Source organism: Crotalus tigris, unplaced genomic scaffold (assembly GCF_016545835.1).
Source record: "Crotalus tigris isolate CLP2741 ecotype Arizona unplaced genomic scaffold, ASM1654583v1 scf7180000018831.1652172, whole genome shotgun sequence".
Classification (NCBI taxonomy): domain Eukaryota; kingdom Metazoa; phylum Chordata; class Lepidosauria; order Squamata; family Viperidae; genus Crotalus; species Crotalus tigris.
In genome coordinates, this window is record NW_024097221.1 from 491,580 (window position 1) to 513,515 (window position 21,936).

Genomic DNA, 21,936 nt, shown 5'->3' on the forward strand with positions numbered 1-21,936 from the left:
TAGATAAATCAGAAAAGTTATTGAACTGTATAATAGTTATCACAACTGAATAGAAAATATGCATATTCAACAAATGCTTGTTGCAGTGGCTATTACTTGCTTAATTAGGATATAGGCTTATCCTATGAGTCTTTGAATTCTACAGTTCTGAGAGTTCATGAAATTTTTTTTCCATAATTATCAAATGTATGTCACTTTACCTTTTAATCAGCCGAAGGTGCCATTTAATATAATATATGCTACTCCATCAAGATACTGCCTCTTAAATAATTCTGTTGGAATTAATGATGTTCATATTAATACGCTTCAATATCACAACTGATTCACAGTAGGACTGCAGAAAATTAATGACTCTCTAGCCTCTACTCTAAGGCTCTAAGGCTAAAAGCTATCAGAATTTAAATCAGATTTCCTCAATCCAGTGACCTCCAGATACATCAAACTGGAAAAGACCCAGGCTAATGGATTTATGCACCACAAACCTTTTGGATCATGAAAAGCATAAATCAGAACCAAGGAGAAAGCAAAAGAGATAAACATTATTTATTGGTGGAAAAGATTTTCTTGCCAATTGAAGCTTCTGTTGTATATTTCCCAGTGACATGCTGAAATTATGAGGTTAAACATTTCTTTTTCTTTAGAAAGTAAATTGGGGAGGAAGCATGCCATGCATACCATGTTGGAGATCCAAGAATAGAGAAATGTTTAAGGAAGTCCTTTATGAATGTGATATGTCTTAATCCTTGACTTCTTCCAAATCAAAAAATGTTTTCCAAACATTTAGAATACAGCAGACAGCTTCCAACTACTAACTAAGTACATTGATTTAAGTAGAGAAGCAGATGTTTTCTAGAACCTATTTTTTTAAAGAAAATCTAGACTAGACTTTTTGCTTCTATCTAGCATACTAGAACAGTATTTTCACAGTGATTTCTACAGAATCAATTTATGAGGTAATAGAAGCAGGTGCTATACACAATAGCAATAGCCATTTTATTAACTTTTCCTCCAGAAACTATTGTTTTAATTAATGAATTTAATGAATTTAATTAATTAATTGTTATACTAAGTATAAAAATCATAAGACAAACAAACAAATCAGAAAATGTTTTAGCACATTTTTAAAAGAATCAAACTTCCTGCATCATCAATTCAGGGGAAAAATGCAGCAGCAACACTCGTTATCATGAGTTTTTCTTTCAAGTGCTCTGGGATGCATGGTGGTTCATGTATTGCATCTCTTTAAGATAGCTGCATCTTTTTCAAGTTTCTGCGTGAAACTAAGCATGGAACATTCGAAGTGCTTAAACTGATGATCAATAAAATTCATACCAAAACAAAACCTTGAAAAAAATCAAGGAAATATGCCACAAAAATAGCTGCTTATTGTTAATTGGGTGATAATATACTGACAGAGTAGCTAAGTGAATATTAAGTGATGGGGCAGATTTGCTGCTGTGTTCAAGTGTAACGGATAAATAAATGTATCCTTAATTAGAGTATCGAAGGAAGTAATCTGGTGTGACTTGATTAAAAACAAGAAAGTATTGTCTTGTGTTGCCTTTCAAGCATTAAAGAAGAGGCTTTTCTCATAGGTGTTAACATCAGTCATTCTAAAAGTGTTAGTCAGTTTACATATAGAACCAACTTTAATAATTTAAATTTTTAGTTAAATTAGGATAGTGATAAACAGTAGAATGAAATTTTATGATAGAGATTGGCTTTGTTCACACAGTATGTTAATGGTTTTTTAATTAGAGTTCTAACTATGGTTGATTTAATTATAATTTATTGAAGAAAACTTAACAACAATGTTCCCAAATTCTGCTAAACCATAATCTATAGCAGTGGTGGCGAACCTATGGCATGCATGCCAGAGGTGGCACTTGGAGCCTTCTCTGTGGGCACGCGCACCGTCGCCCCAACCCCACCTCCCCCCACGGCCCATTCCTCACCAGAAGCCCCCCTGGAGGAGAGTCGCCCCTGGGGGCAGCCTGCACGGAGCAGCGCAGCCAAGGACATAGCCAGGCAGCAGGGACAAGACTCCGCCCTCGCATCCCATAGTGTGCAGATGATGCTGCGGGGTGTGGGCGGAGGTCGTGACTGCCATGGCGCTGCAGAGCTGCCATGGCGATCTATTGCAGCAGGCCATGGAGGCGGTGCATGGCCCTGCAGGTGGGCGGGGCAGAGGGCGGGCAGGGGTGGAGCAGGCAGGATGGGAGACGGAGTGTGGGTAGGGGGCGGTTTTTGGGCACTTGGTCTCTAAAAGGTTCGCCATCACTGATCTATAGAGACCACAAGATCTGGGATTGTGTATTATTCAGAAACAAAAACAAATAATTGCATGCAATAACAGTCTTCAAGTGCTGCCCATGGGACATATATGACTAGGGATTTAATCCAGTCTATAGTTTCTTTATCTTACTAAAAATATTAAAAACATGAAAGCTTCAATTGATGAAACCAATTAGGGGTGTGGTAGAGATGAATTTCTATAGGGCCACTTTGTGCTAACCATAGCAAATGGGAAATTATTACTTGGAATGTAAGAGAGCAATAGGTAAAGTGTATAAAGTAATGAGGAAAATGAAAGAAATTTCTTTGTGAAATTAAGAGGAGGCAAAAGGATATAATGGATTCAGTTGAAAGTAGTTTGATCCTCTGGAGCAGAAAATGTAGAAAAGTGAAGACATAAATTTAATTATGAATGCAAAAACTAAAATGAATGTCAGAATCTGTCATAATAATTGTTTTCAGTGCATATCAAACTAAAAACCCATAGGTTGATGATAGTTGGCTGTTCAATGAATAGAGATAAGGTAAATAGAATGAGAATAAATAAGCAGAGCCAGTGCTGCCAGCCTCTTCTGTAACCAGGTTGGTGGAGACAGCAATGTTGTAAGTTGCCCTTTCAGGGAACTTTCATTGATTAAGTAATCAATTGAGAGTCAAAAACTACATAAAAAAGAAAAAATGAAATACATGTTTGTGAGACTAATAAATAAGATTACAAGAGGGAATAAATATAGTAAAATTACAGGTAAAACATGTTAAAATAAAATAAGACATATTTTTTTAAAAAATATGACGACAATCAGAAGACAGTAAATAGCACTGGATAGCCATCTTCATGGTCCCACAAACAACCAGGAACTCTATGCTTAAATGAATTGAAACCCGTGGCTTCTAATACCAGTTGCAATACACACAAATATATTGTCTTAGACTCAGTCCAGCCCATATGTCCAGCAAGAAGAGAATAACTCATCAACAAGCATATATAAAAACATTGTATCTTTATAAAGACAGTTTTCTGTTCAATGACTATACAACTCTACCATTGTGAAAGAAATATGTGGACATATACATGCAACAAAGACTGCACAGCAGATATGGAAGAAATTAGGAAATAAAACTTTTTCTCAACAGATTCAAAGTATTATGATGAAACTAAGCAGTCAGTTAGAAAAAGCCATTTACAATAAAATGAAATTAACAAGATTTCAAATCCCTAAGAAATGCCCTAAATGCATTGATGTAACTCTTCATCATTAACCTTTTCATCCTTGAAAGGAAGCTTGTTGTTTCACCAAAGTTGTTTGCAAGTTTTGGATTCAATTTCAAAAGAATTTAGTCATCAATACTTTTCTTCAAGGCAAAAATTAAATTAGCTTTAGACACAAAGGAGGGTCTAATACAGGGGTCTCCAACCTTTCTGGGTTGGTGGCCAGGGGTGGGAGAGGGTGAAGGTGCCTTTACGCATGTGAGCATGCGCATGTGTGAATGGGGCTGTGCGCATGAGCGGGGCCGTGAGTGCATGTGCAACGCAAACGGGACGAGAGCCCATACAACGCAAACAGGCTCATAAGTGTCCATGTGATGCTTGGGCAATTCTGCAATGCTAGTGTGAGCTTGCAGCGACAATACCACCAGCATGACACCGCAACACTAGTACAAGCGGGGGTGCACTCATGGTGATGCTAGTGCCCGTCCGACGCTCACAGCATTGCTAGTGCCCGCCTGACGCTGTGACACTAGCGCAAGTGGGGGGCTGAGAGCATGCACACGCACGTGCACTGGCCAGCCACTCACACAGCCCAATGGCCAATAGCCCATGGCCTGGTGGTGGGCTGCAGACCACAGGTTGGTGATTCCTGGTCTAATATATTAGGCTAAAATTTAATGGCACCTAAGAAGATTTCAGCATACCTTCCATCAGTGGTAGAGAATCCATGGATTCCATCCCTAAACCATTTCTAGCTTTCCTCTTTCTGAAGCTTTTTGGTTTCAAAATGAAACCAAAGGAGAGCATGATAATTTGTGATCACCAAGACTCGTGTACAACTTTTTTGCAATTCTTCAGTATTCACAGAGAATTGATACCAAAACAACAGAGATCACTCAACCAATCTGAGCTAATTTGCTAATTTGCAAGGATCATTTATATTGACTTCCTGCACTCAGAACAAAAGCTTTTTCTGTTCTGAGAAATATGTCTGTATGTTTGTATACAAAAAGTATTTTTCAAAGTGGCAACTGCTGAGCTAGCTATCTACCCTGTATTTGTAATCTTTAAGATGGTGGTAACATCTAATCATAATAGCTAGATACTGGGCACTGGGAGGTAGGCTAAACTAGAAGCTCCCCATGACTGTGTTCTCAGAGCATGACAAAAGTATCAAGTGCTTCATTTCCTTGAGACTCACTTTCTGTAAATAGGGATTCCCATTCTACCAAACCATACAACTACAATAAAAGGAGGCTAGGATCTCACATAATGGAAAATTCAAAGGAACAGAATTGTTTGATCACCAAAAGGCAACTCAAGATGTGATCAAATCTGTACCTCTGTCTAAAAGTCCCTCTAGTCCAGGGCTTTTCAACCTTTTCACCCATTGTACCACTTTTAGGATATGGCAGTATCCAAGTACCACCAGTCGCCTAGCAAGGTGTCAAAAACCTGATGAAAAAAAGGAAAAAAGTGATGAAGAACAGGTAGTCCTTGACTTACAATAGTTCGCTTAGTGACTGTTACAGTGCCCCCCAAGTGAAAAAGTGCCCCCCAAGCCATAGCCAAGCAAGACACCTGCCTGCCTGCCCGGCAGCGCTCTTCCTCCTGTCCAAGGTTTTCATTGTTCTTAGCATTTCTGTTGAGGATTGGCAGCGGGGGTGGGGTGGGGGGTGTTTGGTTTTTATTCCCCCCGTCTGCTGGGTGGTTGCAGCAGGTTTTGGTCACTTCACATGACCCTGTGACCATCATAAATATGAATCAGTTGCCAAGCATCTGAATGTAAATCATAAGACCCTGGAGATGCTGCAATATTCCAGCTGATCAGTTCTTCTTCTGGGCTCAGCAGAAGTGCCAGGATCAGTGCCGAGCTCCAGCTGGAGCCTGTCACTGATCCTGGCGCTTCCACTGAGCCCTGACAGTCCAGAAGAAGCGCCAATCAGCTGGAAAGCAGTGCTGATCCTGGCGCTTCCGCTGAGCCCTGACAGCCCTGCAGCTCCAGCCATCTCTCGCTCAGGCTTGTGTGGTGCTGCCACCAGTTCAGCTCATTCCCCTCCCCTGCTACTTTTCTAGGATGGTCGCGTACCACCTGCCAGGTGCCAATGTACCACAGGTGGTACCCATACCACTGGTTGAAAAGCCTTGCTCTAGTCTGCACAATCAGTTATATTTATATTAGAAACTGTATACAGTGGATTTACACTGCATCTATTATTTCAATTCAACTACAGTTCTTAATCAACAGATTTTTAAATGCAGTAAGCTTCACATTTTGTTTCATTTATGATCAAAATCATGGTTATTCAATAGATATAAAGTCAATACATTTTTATTGATACATATTTGATTATATTTGCTATTTTTATGTGAAACTACAAAATTAAGCTGGGGGCAGGAATGAGACCAGGAGAGAAAGCGAGATCAAATTTACAGTATCTTTAGAAAAACAGCAAAGATTCAGGCAGGGGAAAAAATTCAGTAATATGTGTTATTAATAATTCTTAATATTTTTCTTAGGAACTACTCTCTCCTGATGGTGGTTGATTTGGTTTCTGCCTAAGGTTGTAGAACAGGAGGCATAAAAATGCACGTAAGCACATAAATATGAAAAGATTATCAAGACAACAAAAAGAAACTAGGATGTTTATCCGCTCAATAAAAAAAACTTCTACATTGCCTTCACTCGGTGTTTAGTAAGGAGCTTAATAGTGTTCATTCATTCCCACAGGCAGCTTCCTTGTTTCCGAGTTCAATTCAATTCAATCTAATGTCAAGATATACAGATGAGAGAGAAAGTATCTGAGTACACATTTATTCTATAATCAGCAGACAGGCCCCCATCCTGAGTATCATGAGTACTTATTATTCATGGTCAAATTGGATGTAGGATTAAATGTGTCTTCGCTTTTCATGTGCATTTTTTTAAAAAAAAGAAATAGCTGCTGGAGAGGGAAGGCTTATAATTATCAGCATTTCAAGAGAAAGAAGGACACTGAGAGGAATTTAAGAGCACTTTCTTCCCCTGCTGTTGTCCTAAGAAAAACTGTTCCTCAGAAACCTGCAATTTGCAGCAGGATGAAATTCCTACCTCCAGCAAATTCCAAGCAGTTGACTGCTTGAATGTTTCCAACTACTATATACCTGCATCTATACAGGTAGTCTTTGACTTACAACAATTCATTTAGTGACTGTTCAAAATTACAATGGCACTGAAAAAAGTGACTTAAGATCGTTTTTCAAACTTACTGTTTGCTGCAGTAAGTTTGTAAAACTGTGGCTGCATCCCTGAGGTCACATGATCCAAATTCAGATGCTAGGCAATTGACTCATATTTATGATGGTTGCAGTGTCCCAGGGTCATGTGATTACTGTTTGTGACCTTCTGACAAACAAAGTCAATGGGGAAGTCAGATTCACAACAACCGTGTTACTAACTTAACAACTGCAGTGATTCCTTTAACAACTGCAGCAACAAAGGTCATAAAATAGGGCAAAGTTCACTTAACAAATGTCTCACTTAGCAACAAAATTTTTGAGCTCAGTTGTGGTCGTAAGTTGAGGACTACTGTACTGTAAATGCCTCTTATATATGCAGATACAAATAGTAATATGGCAGCTGCAAACCTTAAAATATGCTTCAAAACAATCCCTTTAAAAAGTAACTTCTGGAATGACCTTCTTTAGTTTTGGTGAGCTACAAGGCGTGCTATCTGAAAATACAAAAGCAAACTCTGTGTTGCCAGCTTCTTTTATAAATTACGAGACTTTCCTTCATAAAAAGGGGGCAGCAAGTTGGCAGAGGCAGTCATTTTTAAAGAACTTCAAGTTTGGAATTTTTATTGATTTATAAATGTACTGTATTAAAAGGAAAAAAGAACATACATATTTGTACAGCTAATAAGTAGAATAAAACAAAGGAATAAATGAGATGAAGTGACGTAAACTATGTTAAAATCAAATAAGGTAGAGGGTCTTTTTAATATAATTATAATGATATATTTGGGGTGGCGCAATGGCTCAGTGGTTAAAGACACTGAGCTTCTCAGCTGGAAAGCCGACAGTCAGGGTTTAAGATTCAAGCGCCCACATGATGAGGTGAGCTCCCATCCTTGCTCCAGCTCCTGCCCACCTAGCAATTCAAATGCATACTTATGGTACCACTTTGGTGGGAAGGCGACAACGTTCTGTGTGCTGGCCAAATGACTACAGAAGTGTCTATGGACAACGTTGGGGATGAGCACCGCTCCCTAGAGTCAGACACAACTAGACAGGGGAAACCTTTAATAACATAATTACAGGCAGTAAATAGCACTATTCCTCCAAACAATCAGAATCTCATGGATTAAACACACTGAAATCCCTTGGCTTCTGATACCAATCTCAGCACTGCAAAATTTACCAACATTTTAGAAACTTCAGTGGAGATATTTGCTCATAAAAAGTGTGCATCTTGGACTCAGACCATATCCCAACAAAAAGACGATACATCAGAATTGACAAATATAAATAAATTATATCTTTATTAGAGCAGAGCTGCTCACCATAGAAATCAAGTGGGATTATATTAACTTGAGGTGGGTGGGTGGTTATGCCTTTCAGTCAACTGTGACTCCTGACATTTTCCTGCACAAAGTTTCTTGGTAAAACTTTCAGAAGTGATTTGCCATTCCCTTCTTCCTAGAGATGAGAGTGTTCATCCCAAAGTCATTCAGCCAACTCTGAGCTTAAGATAGGACTAGAAGAGTTTCCCAGATCCCTAGCCTGGTGCCTTAACGACTACCGAAACTAGATTTCATATGTAATTTAAGAAACATAGGTATATTTAACTTGTATATTTCCAGATAAATAATAGTTTAAATGGGATTTGCACAAAGACCCAACTGCATCTCATGTAATGTAATACTCATTTCTGCTTGTACACAATTCCACAATCAATCTTGAATCAGGTGGTGCTAAAATCAAATAAATAAATTATTTACAGTATGACTTGGATGTTAAACAATGAATGCAAAAAAGTCCTAGTTTTGTATTTTCTTTGATTTTAGGAAGTTGTTACAGCTTGTAGCGTAAGTGTAGCAATTGGTCTAGCACATGGACAGCAGAGAATAATTTATTGCTGCAAATTCATATTTATGTCCAAAAATAATAAAACTATAGGTAATTAATGGACCACAGCTATAATTTTCTCCTAATTTTTACTATATTTAGCAAATTTCGCCACCTTTTAATGGTCTAGCTTTTCTGAGAGGCTAAGGGCAAAAAAGGAGAAAAGTTCATCCAAATGAAGTCAATTTTCTATCACTACAGATATTTCTGCTCTTACTCTTTCAGCCATCATAGTGCTTTTTCCATTCAATTGGCAGCAAGCAGACAGAGTTGAGTCAAAGCGGTTTCCTCCCCATCCAGCCTTACAGCCTTTAGACACATGACCAACACCCCCACAGCATCGCCTGTCTGACTGACTAGGGATGGAGATATATAATTGGGTATCTTCAGTGTGCTGGTGATACTGTACTTATACCAACAGATGACTCACCCTGCAGTTTGATGTGGATGTTCAAAAGGAGAGGTGAAAAGCTTGAGCCCTGAGGTAATCCACATTTCAGAAGCTTAGGACTCAACTTCTTCTCTGCTATCAACACTGACTGCAACCAGCCACAGAGGAAGTAGAACCATTTTAATACAGTGACTACCACTACCAACTCTTGAGTGGATCCAGAAGAATATCATGCTCCATAATATCAAGAGCTGCTGAGAGGTCTAGGAGGACTAGAATGCAGTTTCAGTGCTGTGTCATAGCCTGAAAAGGGTCTAGATAACCTGCTTTATCCAGGGCTCTTTGTAGCTGTGTGCCAAGCACCCTTGCGACAACCTTCCCTAAAAAAGTAAGATTGGAGAATAGACAAAAGTTGTCTAATACCATGGGGTTCAAGCAGTGATTAATATGGGAAGAGGTGGTACTCCTTATCCAGAAGGAATCTTTTTATCCTAAACAGGGAAACTGCTGTCCTACTTGCAGATGCAATGAGATCAGAGAAGTAATTATGCTTCACCACCCTTATCACCAGAAGGTTAAGTCTTAGTATAGGTTCTTACCTATGCTCAGTCACCCTCACTTTTTGTCTTTCTCCAATGACAGTCTTATGTCACTCCATCTCTCTAAGCCACTTAATAAAGCTTAGTGAAGCTCTATGAGATCCATGCACAAAGAGTCCACACAGATGTGATATGGTCCATGGTACCCATCATCTGCACATTCCAAGTTGTAACAAGAGCTTCTGCAAAGCTATGTAGTAGAGTTCCAGGGGAAAAAAACTCAAGCTGCCTTCGAAACCACATTGGGTTCATCAGGTACATAGGATGGGCTGATCAAATAAGGTCCACCTTCCTGCAGTGGTGGGAGAACTCTAGGGCCAAGAAAGCATGGTCACAGAATTCAAGACTGTATATGTCCCATTCAGTGTATTTTATTTTATCCAGTAAGCACAGGTGGAAGAAGATATAAACTGCTTGTTAGGTAATTTCTCTTTATTACTCTTCATCTTTATTGTTTATTACTTTTCATTCTTCATTTCTGTGTAGTGCAATGAGAAGTGAGGGGACAAAGTGACATTTTAATTGCTTTTTTCTTTTTTTTTTTCAAAGCCAAATATTTCTACACAAAAGATAAATGAACAAAACTTCTCATACTTAAAAAAATTAAAAACAAATCCAGATATGGTAAGAATAATTTTTAAGGGTTTTTTTTTTTTAAAAAAAAAAAACATTATACAGAGCAGTTTGGCTCTCTGCACTAAATAGGCTAGTGTTGCCAGTAAGCTTTTTTTTTTGAGGGGGGAAAAAGCACACAATTCAAATTTCAGAAAAATCTCAAAATCAAAATACTGTCATGCATCTAAAGTAGCAGAATTGATACCTGAGAAGAAGTAAACATGCTGAACATACTCTAACAAATCATTTGTATATACTTGGAAGCTTCGACTGGCAGATCCTGCAAAAATGGTCTATTAATACTTATAATTAATGATACACATTCACTATACATATGTAGTCAGACATAATTGCCACATTAAGCATGAAACAACCTCAGGAACCAACTAGTCAAATTGTCAGAAAGAAGCCACTTTGCTCTGCTGATCAAAAAGACACGGTCAGGCTTCTTGTGTGCGCAAATAAATGATATGGTAAGTAGGAAAGGAAGCTTTTTTTAATACAAGTGGTTCTATTAAAGGAGCTGTGGTGGCACAATGGTTAGAATGCAGTATTGCAGGCAAACTCTGCCTACAGCTAGGAGTTCGATCCTGACCGGCTCAAGATTGACTCAGCCTTCCATCCTTCTGAGGTTGGTAAAATGAGGACCCAGATAATTGGGGGCAATATGCTAACTCTGTAAACCACTTAGAGAGAGAGCTGCAAAGCACTGTGAAGCAGTATATAAGTCTAAGTGCTATTGCTATTGCTACAAGTATCAGATATGTGAAACATCCTCCAGAGAGAAGTTTAACTGTAAACTTTGTAAACTTGTAAACTTTGCAGTATCAGCTGAACACTCTCTTATTAAAAATTCACAGGCTGTTGAAGTTTTCATTATGTTTTTGGTTCTGTTCTAATTTAATGGTTGAACACCAATGTCTATAATTTATTTTTATATCTCATGCTTTTAACTTCATTTTTGAATCAGCAAATAAACTTTTGGAAGAATACTTTGAAATAAACATTTATAGTGCATTTATAAAATCATAACTGGAAATTATTCTGTTTCTGTTTAAAATGTATTTTTAAAGACCCAGGACAAGCATTTAATAACCTCTATGAAATAACACAATAACACCTTATTAAAAATTTTACTTTTCCTTTACAATAATAGCACTCCAGCTATAAGCTGAGGTTGGGGGAAAGCATATAATATTATAAATATCTGACTCACTGAGGATTTTCTATCACTTGGCAACAAGCATTAAGGCCAGTCACTGCCAACATTATCATAATCCAATTTCACAGCAGTGAAAAGAACATGTGAACCTTCCTTAGTGTTCTTACTGGAATTAATTGTTCTTCAGATGAAATATGTATGTAATTTAAAAAAAAAAATCCAAGCAACTTCCTTAAATACATACTAACAGAAAAACTGTGAATTCAGAGAACTATTCCTCATTAACAAATATATTTAAAATATAATGTTCATGATTCTTATGTTATAATTTAGAATTAATATTGTGTAACATTAATATGATAATTAAAAGTGCAGGCAATTGATCCACCATCATGGTAAGCATTATGTGGGACAGGCTTTGCTTATGAAATAGAGTGCCACTTGTTGTTGTTGTTGTTTTCCACTGCCAAAGACAGACTGACTCAGCCAAATTTTTTTGTATATTCTTATTTTAAAAATGGCTGAAGTGGCTAATCTTTGCAGAGTTCTCTTTTCAGTACAGTGAAAAATTGTAATATAGGGGCTTATTTTAAAATCTGATTATGTTAGCAATCTTTAAAAATAACGGGGCTTAATAGAAAAACTGAATTGTATACTAGACAACAGCATTAATATCTTGGGCTGCATCCAAAAGTAACCAGCTGGTGAAAGCTATATTTCTATCATACTTTGGAACAGATTTTCTTTTTCTTCAGAGATTTGCTGTAATAAAAGATTAGAGGGTCATCCAGAGCTGATAGGATGCAGTGCAGTGGCGATTTGGGGATGGAGAGGAAGAGAACGGAAATAAGAGGTCCTATTACATAAATAGAAATATATCTTCAACATGACCCTGAAAGATGACGTCTAAAATAAATCTGACAAAACATTAATAGCATTTTTAAAGGAAAAAAAGGATTTATTTGATAAAATATTACAAAATTATGTAATATAGTATTCTGTGTTTGAGATCTAGGAACTTGTACTGTAAATCTTCATAGACAATAATATCTGAGAGACACTCCCTGATCATGCTTATGCTCAATCACAGTGCTCACCTGGGACAGTTTTCATTTCTTTTTCTTCTTTGTTTTTTTCCCACCTTTATTATTTTTAAAAACAACATGCCTAGTACTCCTCCTTCTCCCTACAACAACCCTCAACTTTATTGTTTCTAGTTACTTGGACTGCTAAGGTGTTCAGTTCCCAAATTATAATAATTTATTACTCTGCCAACCATAAAATGTAGACATTCCATTAAGTATTCAGAAATCTCTGAAACAAATTTTCAGGGAATTCAGAGATTTCTGAATACTAAATTTTTTTAGATGTCATTGTTTTTAATAAGTTTTACTTCCAAAGAACATGCAAGCATTGCAACCTTGTTCTCCCAGCACATATTTTATTTGTTTACTTGCTACATGTGTACAAACTAAAGTGAAAAAAAAGTTTATATACAGTACTGTATCTCAAGACAACTGACTGCTGAAAGAAAAAAAGCCATTCCCCAGAAAGATCTAATGTATAGCTGAAAAGACATATGGATCTGCATAACCAAAAGTTTGAAGTAAGTTTCTAGAAAATTTCTTATACTACGCAAAACCCAATAAGCTTGCCTAAACCTTGTAAATTCCGAGTTTATCATTCTACAGTTTAATGAACACTAACCCTAGATAATTGTTCCTCTATATCTTTTAGCAACACAAGAGAAGTATCACTGCAATGTTGGCATACCCTTACAGTTTGTGGCATTGCCCACCATCCAAAACCACATTTAACAACTTTTACAGTAGAAAGAGTTTTGGGGCTTGTGTTTCTTAAGCAGCAATCTACACATTCTTCATGGTAAACTTATTCTGAAACCTCAGGACACCCAAAAATACTTTAAATATTTGCTCTTCACAGAACAAAGTCTCAAAATCTTACAGTCCATGTTCATGTTTTCAGGTCTGCCTAATCTTGTATTTAAATTATGATCACCATAGGTGAATCCTTTGCAGTATATTCTGTCATACACATGTGGTTAGTTACTGCATTATGAACAATGACTAAACATTAAAATGCCCTTGAAGCTGAAGTTTAAATTTTAATATCCATGCAATAATCTCCCAAATAAACTCTCTAATAGACAATAGATTGTCATACTATGACAATAGTATGACAATCAACCTGCAAATCAATACTACACAAAATGTCTAAAGACAAATAATCAGAGATTATACAAACAGAAAGACCAAACTTTCAATGCATTTTATTCCAATATATACTGCTAAAATCAATATAACGAAGAACACAAATCAGCTAAATGCATATATAAATGCCCAAAACTAATGTTAAGAAATCAGAAAGATATCAGTTTCTATTTTTGAAGTTTGGTTTAGCACTAAGAGTATAGGCTAAAATGTACAGGATCTTAATCCAGCTGTCACATGCACAAACGTAAAAGAAACCAAGTACCTTAAGTCTGGAAATTATATTTGAAAATAAACATTTGAAATCAGATATCTGACAAAATTCTGCTCCCTTTTTATGAAACATGTTTATACATTTACTATCTGATGTCTAATACTTTGATTCAGGTGATTAAAAACCAATCAAACTCCAGGATATCTGTCATTAAAATGAATATACAAAGTTTTCCAATGATGGCGGGGGGGGGGGAGAATATTGGAGTTTGCTACCATAAAGATGGAATTACTATCTTTACACCAAAATGGCTCTTACTTGCTGCTATGTATGTAAACTATACGTCTAATAACTAGAACTCATTTTTAGACTCAGTATTATATACAATGCATCATTTCTTCTTTAAATCAAATTTACCCAAAGTAAAGAAAGAAGAATTAATCTAATAGACATTCTCCTGGAGGCTTCTCGCCTGTAACACAATGTAGTGTCTAGAACAGGGGCGTCCAACCTTGGTGACTTTAAGACTTGTGGACTTCAACTCTCAGAATTCCTCAGCCAGCCAGAAGTCTTAAAGTTGTCAGGGTTGCCAAGGTTGGACACACCAAGGTCTAGAACTTCACACATCAACTTGTGTTACTATTTTAAACAACAGGTTTAAAAATTAGACATTTAAAAAAAATATGCAAAAAAGTAATGGCATCAAACTGGTAATTGCACGATAGTCCTCAATTTACGACCCCAATGGAGATCAGAATTTCTGTTGTTAAAGCAAGGCAATTGATAAATGAGTTGTGGCCAGGTTTATGACCTTTTTTGCCACAGTTGTTAAGTAAATCACTGCAGTTGTTAAGTTTATCATGTGATTGTTAAGCAAATCCAGCTTCCCTCCCCCCACTGACTTGGCTTGCCAGAAGCTGTCTGGGAAAGTTGCCAATGGTGATCCCAAGAGCCCAGGACAATGCAACTGTTATAAATACATGCTGGTTGCCAAGCACCCAAATCTTGATCACGTGACCACAGGGATGCTGTGTCAGTTGTAAGGGTGAGGATTGGTCATAAGTCACATTTTTCAGTGCACTTTAACTCTGAACAGTCACTAAGTTAATGGTTGTAAATTGAGGACTACTTGTAGGCCTTGCTGCCAAAAGACAGAAAGATCAGTTTCCCTAAACTGGGGTAGCATTTTCCATCTCCACCAGAATAATTAACCATATTTTCCTACCTCTATCAAAAAGTCTCCTGTTCTCAAGCCAGCTTGCCATGCTACCCCTCCTTCATCAACTGATTCCAGGTACTGCAAAGCAGGGAAGGCTGGCGTTGGAGTGAATTCTTCGATTGGAGTATCAGCTTTGGGAATAATAAATGACATATTTGAATAAACTTTTAAAACATGAAATGTTATTTCATAAAACATTGCCTGTTACAGGGCCAGAAAGCCTTTAAGTACTCCACTGCTCTCTCTCTCTCTCTCTCTCTCTCTCTCTCTCTCTCTCTCTCTCTTTCTCTCTCTCTCTCCATCTTCCTATTTTCTTCCATATTAATAAATTCTTGGGTTTAATCAGCAAACGAACAAAGTTCTGAATTTAATTGCTAATAAACAGGAAGCCATGAATTTGATAACGTAGAGATTATATCTGAAAATAGTGTTTTAAACCCTCATACAAGTGCATCAAGAATTTCAAGTATTCAAAAGCAGGTAATTACATAGTTAGCACTTAGTATGGAGGAAAGCCATTAAATCCAACAGGGTAATCCTATAATTGTGCATCAGACACATATTCTGCTTTATGTTTGCCATATACAATTTAGATAAAAGTAAAGCACTTTGGGGGAAAAATAGTACAGTTTGAAGTAAATGTTTTCAATGGGTATTTGAATATGTAATCTGAACTCACTCCATGTGAAATTAAGATGTATAGTGAGGGAGCTCTGTTTGCTGCATAGATAGCTCAGCGCCAGCTGATCGACACAGTGATGAAGTCACTGGGTTTCCAGACGACCCCACCAAAACGTATGTTTTGCCAGTGGAGTTAATCTATTGCATAGCTAGGGGAACCCAATAGGTGTTTGCTACACTCTAGTGAGGAAAGTGGTATTCCTAGATAAGGGTGTGGAGATTCCTCCATAAAGTAGATATGGTATAGCCTTTCCTTGAAGACAGCAATCTAAGGAACAGCCCATTTATTAACTGGGAGGGGGAGGTTAATAGCAGATACTGGAATATACTACCACTTATATATTTTGCCAAAAGAGTAAAACAGATCACAGATCATTATTTACTGTATAAATCTATGGAAATAGATTTTATATAGGAAAGAAATGGCACATTTAGACACAAGCAGTTTTCAAACAATATACATAATAAAAGGCCATCTGACATGCCTGCAGCTTATGAAAATACAAAAAATGACCTGATTTTTCTGCAGTAGTTTTTTACTTTGAATAAGCTGCAAAACCATTTCAAGGAAAAAAGTCAACATGCCCCTTCAACTAGCACATTATTTTAGTGGAATAACACTTCACATGAAACAATTTGATTATTTTTCCCCAGCAAGGATGGTTTCAGGCATGCAAAATATTTAGGCAACTTCTCCTCTGAATTATTCCACAAATCAATTATTTCTTTCACACACACAGACACTATGTGAACACACACAGACACAGACAGACACACATTCTCTCAAAACTGCTTGATCAGAAACCAGTAAATCCATATCAGTACTCTACTGCACAGAGAGAACACTGTTGTCTAGCAACCAAAGGCATAAGGAATAATGCCTGCTTATTTTCAGAAATGCTTGCCATTTTTCACACAAGCACTCCCCCAATCACACAGATATAAAAAAAATCCACATACCTTTGGCCCCTCTGAGCACAAACCCAAATCCTTCATTGTCCTTTTTCTGCAGGACCACTGCCTTTTCTTCTATAATGCAGTCACTGTAGAGAGAATTCCGAGGATAGCGACCGTTATTATATCCCTTCATCACCACCGTAGTAGCTGCTCCTCCAGTGTGCAGGTTCATCATCCTCACAGCCCGTTAATCAAATAATAGTGCAGTAACCAAACATGGGGAAAATGTCATAGCAAACAATAGAAGAAGAAAAGAGACAGAAACAAGGCTTAATAGCAAAGGAGAACATGACAGTGCAACTTAACAGAGGGAACAATGCAGGGAAGGCTGAGGAAGAAACCATGCATGGTGGTGGCTGAACAAATGTGCGATCATGTCACTTGTGTGCTAGCTAGGACCCTAACAAAAAAGAAAGTAAACTGAACAACAGTAGCATTAATAAACTCCTCAATCGTAAATGTACCAGATGCATCTTCTAGTGAATCCAAAATGAAACCAACCAGAAGAAAAATGAGGCAGCATTTTAAAATTTAAAGGGAGCTTGGTTTGCTGTAGTAAGGAGCTAAAAGGCACAAATATATTCAAAAGCTATGCCTTGCATCAAAAGCCCTTTTCAATCCTATTGAATGTTGCATACTGCAAGAATCCCACATGATCATCTGACAGCCTACAATGCTAACAACGTGCAGCTGCCTTGGCGTCATCAAGCACAAATTTTCACAGCATCAAGATCTGCATAATTTAAATAGTAACAAGGCATGTATGTTCATGATCACCTTTTTTCTATCAAAAATTACAGTGCCTTCCTGAACACCAGCACAGTGAAATACTAAAAAGAGTAAAAAGCAAGGCTTAAAAAGAAGGGTTTGTTAAAAATTCACTGACATTTCACATAGGTGATATTTTAAAAAATTCTTTAAGAAATTGAATTATTATATGGTGGAATATTCAAAGAATTTTTAGAAGGAGGGTAAAATTTACCCCACAATTGTTCTTGTTAGGTATTGTTACTGATTGTGATACCAAAGAGACTACATTTATGTTAAATTTAATTACAGCCGCAAGGTTGTTAGTAGGGCAATGTTGGAAGAAGGAATCTTTGCCTACTTTGCAAGAGTGGTTTTTTAAAGTTTCTTATTTGGCGGAAATGGCAAAGATTTCGGCTTTCTTGAAGGATCAATCGCAAGAGAAGTATTTTGCGGTATGGAAAAAATGGATAGATTTTATACAATATAAGTTGGATATAAAAAAATATTATTTAGTTTTTCAATAACTTATATTTAAAATTTAATATTTTATAGACTTTATTTTTTTATTTTCTTATATATTTTTTCTTTTTTCCTTTTCTTTATTCTTTTTCTTTTTAAGCATTTTTTTTCTAATATTTATGTTTTTATACATACCTTATTGTTAATTATCTTATAATTTGTTTAAGTAATGTATTTAGATTTATTTATGGTTTATATCTTTTTTAAGATTTTTTGAAGAAATTTCAATTAAGCCTATATTCAGCTCTGGGAAGGTCGGGGGAGGGAATGGGAGGGTCGGGGAGGTTTGGGCAAGGGTTGTTTTGTTTTTGTAAAAATTTTTAAAAATTTTCAATAAAAAAAAAAGAAATTGAATTATTCAAAGAATAAATGAGTTATATATTCTAAGCTAAAATATTAAACTGTAGTGTTTATTATGCCTTAATGTACCTTAATTATACAGTATATAACTATAATTACATACCTTAATTAAATACATGATTTAAATTATGCTTCTGTATTTAACTAGGAAACATTTTTGAAACAAATGATTTCTGCTTTGTTTTTAATTTTAGAAAAGAATTTCATATATTAGGCAATGTCCATTAAAAACAAATAATAAATAATGAACTAATATGGTGGTGAAATGGCATTACTACTGCTCTGGCAATGAGAAATAACATAAAAGGAAATTTTGGAAATGATCATGTAGAATCAAAGAACCAATTTCTAAGGATAATACCACGTGTCCATATATATTTATATAATGGTTTAATTTGGTTTGTATCTTAAACTAAGGATCTAGGCAACTTGCACAAAAAATTATAATTTTTGAAATGCAGAAAAGTATAACAAAGAGTTCCATCAACTTTCTACCAATAGATACAAAACAAGCAGCCTTCTCTGAGGAAACTCCTTCTAGGAAACAAATATGGCAAGTAGCCAGTCAGGTTGACTTCTTGGCTAATCAACTGGCCAGATTTCTAAATGATGACAGAAAAATGATGTTGATATATTTTTAACAAGAGTTACAATTTAATTCTTAAATCAAGAAATTCTATCTGAGGGGGCAAAAAAGAGATGTAAGAGTATGATTATTCTTTTCAAACATATCTTTACCAACAACAAAATTCTTTTCAGACTTATCTTATCTAAGAGACCATGGAATATTGAAAGAGGACATAGGATTGAGATAGCCAACACGGTACATCAGATTCCATTTCCCCCCATCTACTCTGAGAGTCTTTTTTCAGTGACAATGTAACTTCGAACGGTCATAAAACAAACTGTTATAAGTCGAGAACTATCTGTAATTTCTACCATATTATGTGAAACTTTTAAGTTGGGAGAATGTGGAGTAAGGGACATATGACTCAAGGCCCACGTAACTTTATCTAGCTCAATGGTTCTCAACCTTTTTAATGCCGCGACCCCAACTGGTCGTAAGTCGAGGACTACTCAACCGGTCGTAAGTCGAGGACTACTCAACTGGTGCAACCCCCTTTGCAGAATGGGACTTTTGGCGGGCTCAGCAGGGCAGAGACAGCCTGGACAATTCCTATTGGCTTTTGAAAGCCAATAGAATTAGACTCTATTCAAGAGAATCTATTCTATTGGCTTTCAAAAAAAAATGACTTATGACTGTTTTTCACATTTACAACCATTGCAGCATTCCCATGGGTGGTCAAAATTCAGAAGCTTGGCAATTATTTATGATGGTTGCTATGTCCTAGGGTCACCTTTTTGTGACCTTCCAAAAAGCAAAGTCAATGGGGAAGCCAGATTCACTTAACAACCATTTGACTAACTAACAACTGCAATGATTCACTTGAAAATGTGGCAAGAAAGATTGTAAAATGCAGCAAAACTCGCTTAACAACTGTCTCATTTAGCAAGAGAAATGAGCTCAGTTGTGGGCTCAGTTGTGGTCATAAATCGAGGACTACCTGCACAAGACACTACCAGCTGAGATTTTCATCTTCCCAAATTGCCTAAGAACATATCCCAACTCATCTTAATGCTGATGAATGGTCATTCTTTCCATGTTTGGTCATAGAACTAAGGAAAGCTCTGAAATCACTAACATACTATTGTGAAGACCAGAAACTATTAACTAATTATTAGAAAAGTCATAATCTATACTTGGCAAATAAAGGAACATAATTGGTCTATTGATAGGAATGAAATGGATCAAGTCATTTTTTTAATGACTTAATGACTTAGGTATCACCATTCATAAATCTAGGAGTTGAGAAGTCTATCTAGATTCCTTAACCCAAACAACTCAAGAAGCAGTATGATCTTTCTTTCTTTTTTAGTTCTTATGTGCCAGTATATTCCTGCTGCCTTGAAACATAATGAAGCCAAAGTAATGGCATAAGTACTTTATGCTGTAGAATCCCAGCGAAGAGGGTGGAATCTAAATTTTTCAGATTAGAATCTGCAGATTCCTAAAAAAAAACATCTTCAGTGTTGCATAAGATTGGAACTGTATATTGGAGTGGAGGCCTAGATCTGGATTGTTAATAGTCCATAAGAGTTTTGGTCAAAGTTTTAAATTCTGGCAACATATTGGCACTGTCATTTAGCTTAAGTAGCCTGAATACTGGAAATGATTTGGTCTCAGTTATTGCAAAGACCATAGGAAATGATTTGAAGGACACGAGGAAGAGACCATACCATGGCAATGGTCAGGTAAGTGGGGCTTGAACCTGGGCTAGGCAATCAACTTGAGAAAATAACAAGTCTCTCCTAGTTCACACAAAGGTAGAGTGAGGAAGGGGGAAGCCCATCCAGAGTTGCAAAATGCTGTTACTAAACTGTTATAATAAAAGTATTTCTCACTTATAAGGGTTATCAAGTCGAGTCTATCTTGTAGGGCTGACAATGATAATTTTGATTCACTTACCCATGAAAACTTTATCAATAATGTAATCTGAGCTTAAAATTAGCATTTAAATCTGCTCTTGGGGTTAAGTGGGCTTATGACAGCATTAGTATTTTGAATCAATTTAGTTCTGAAGAAGGCATTTTAAAAATGTTCACAGAATTTAAAAGTGAGTTTGATTTCCAACAGATAGCTTCTTGGCAGTGTATTCAAGTTGACCATTTGTTATTCAGTTTCTGTAGTTCAGATTCTGTGTTATTTCTAAATAGTTAGAAGTTAAGAATGGTTTCTGGCTCCTAAATCAGTAAAACTTTTTGTAAATATGGAGTAAGTAACTAAAATTGATAGTAAGTACATGCGACTTCTGGAGTATAATAAGACTTACTATCCTGTTTTGGTAAATTACAATGTACTTTAAATGATGTAAAATAGTTTCCTAGTACTTTAAAATGAAGCTAATCGTAAATTTAGCTTTATATGCTGCACACCAGGGCCCACTAGTGGGCTATGAGGGGTTTGCAACTGGGTTGTGGAAATGGCCGGCGAGCACATGAGTGCATCCTTATTTACGCAAGCACCAGGTGAGCGCAACTGTGCTCCATTTGTGTGAGTGGCAGGCATGCTTACCAGCCGCTTGTGCAAACCATCCCTTCCGCCCCCACCCCCCCCCGTCGGTCTGCAAAGCCGGAAATGTTGGGGAACTCTGCTGTACACCTTAGTGAATATTTAATAAGGGTGGATTACTATCACCTTGCTGTTTGAAGTACAATTTAGGAATTGGAATTTTAACTCATGTGGTTTGGTCTTGTCTGATTATTGTAACATTTGATGAGAACAGGATTATTAATATTACTTTGGATCAATTGCTGCATTGTAAAGATGCTACTGCTATTATTTGGAATTTATTGGTCTACTAAAAAGTATGGACTATTCAGAGAATAGACTACATAGCTATAGAAGGAAAATATATATGTGATTTGCAACATTGTATTATTGATATATAGTACCTATAATTATCTATCAAATACAGGTAGTCCTCAACCACAATTGAGCCCAAAATTTATGTTGCTTAGTGAGAAATTTGTTAAGTGAGTTTTGCCCCCATTTTACAACCTTTT

At 36.7% G+C, this 21,936-nt stretch overlaps 1 protein-coding gene across 6 annotated transcripts in view; it reads right to left on the bottom strand.

Moving 5' to 3' along the window:
* Positions 1 to 21,936, bottom strand: part of SHANK2 (SH3 and multiple ankyrin repeat domains 2) — a 389,771-nt gene that overhangs the window by 147,361 nt on the left and 220,474 nt on the right. For all 6 annotated transcript variants that reach the window (XM_039356871.1, XM_039356867.1, XM_039356868.1 and 3 more), the window contains 2 exons: positions 16,687 to 16,769; positions 15,052 to 15,176 (listed from right to left, as the gene is read on the bottom strand). In XM_039356871.1, the coding sequence (XP_039212805.1) occupies positions 15,052 to 15,176; positions 16,687 to 16,769 (208 nt within the window). The remainder of the gene's footprint in view (positions 1 to 15,051; positions 15,177 to 16,686; positions 16,770 to 21,936) is intronic.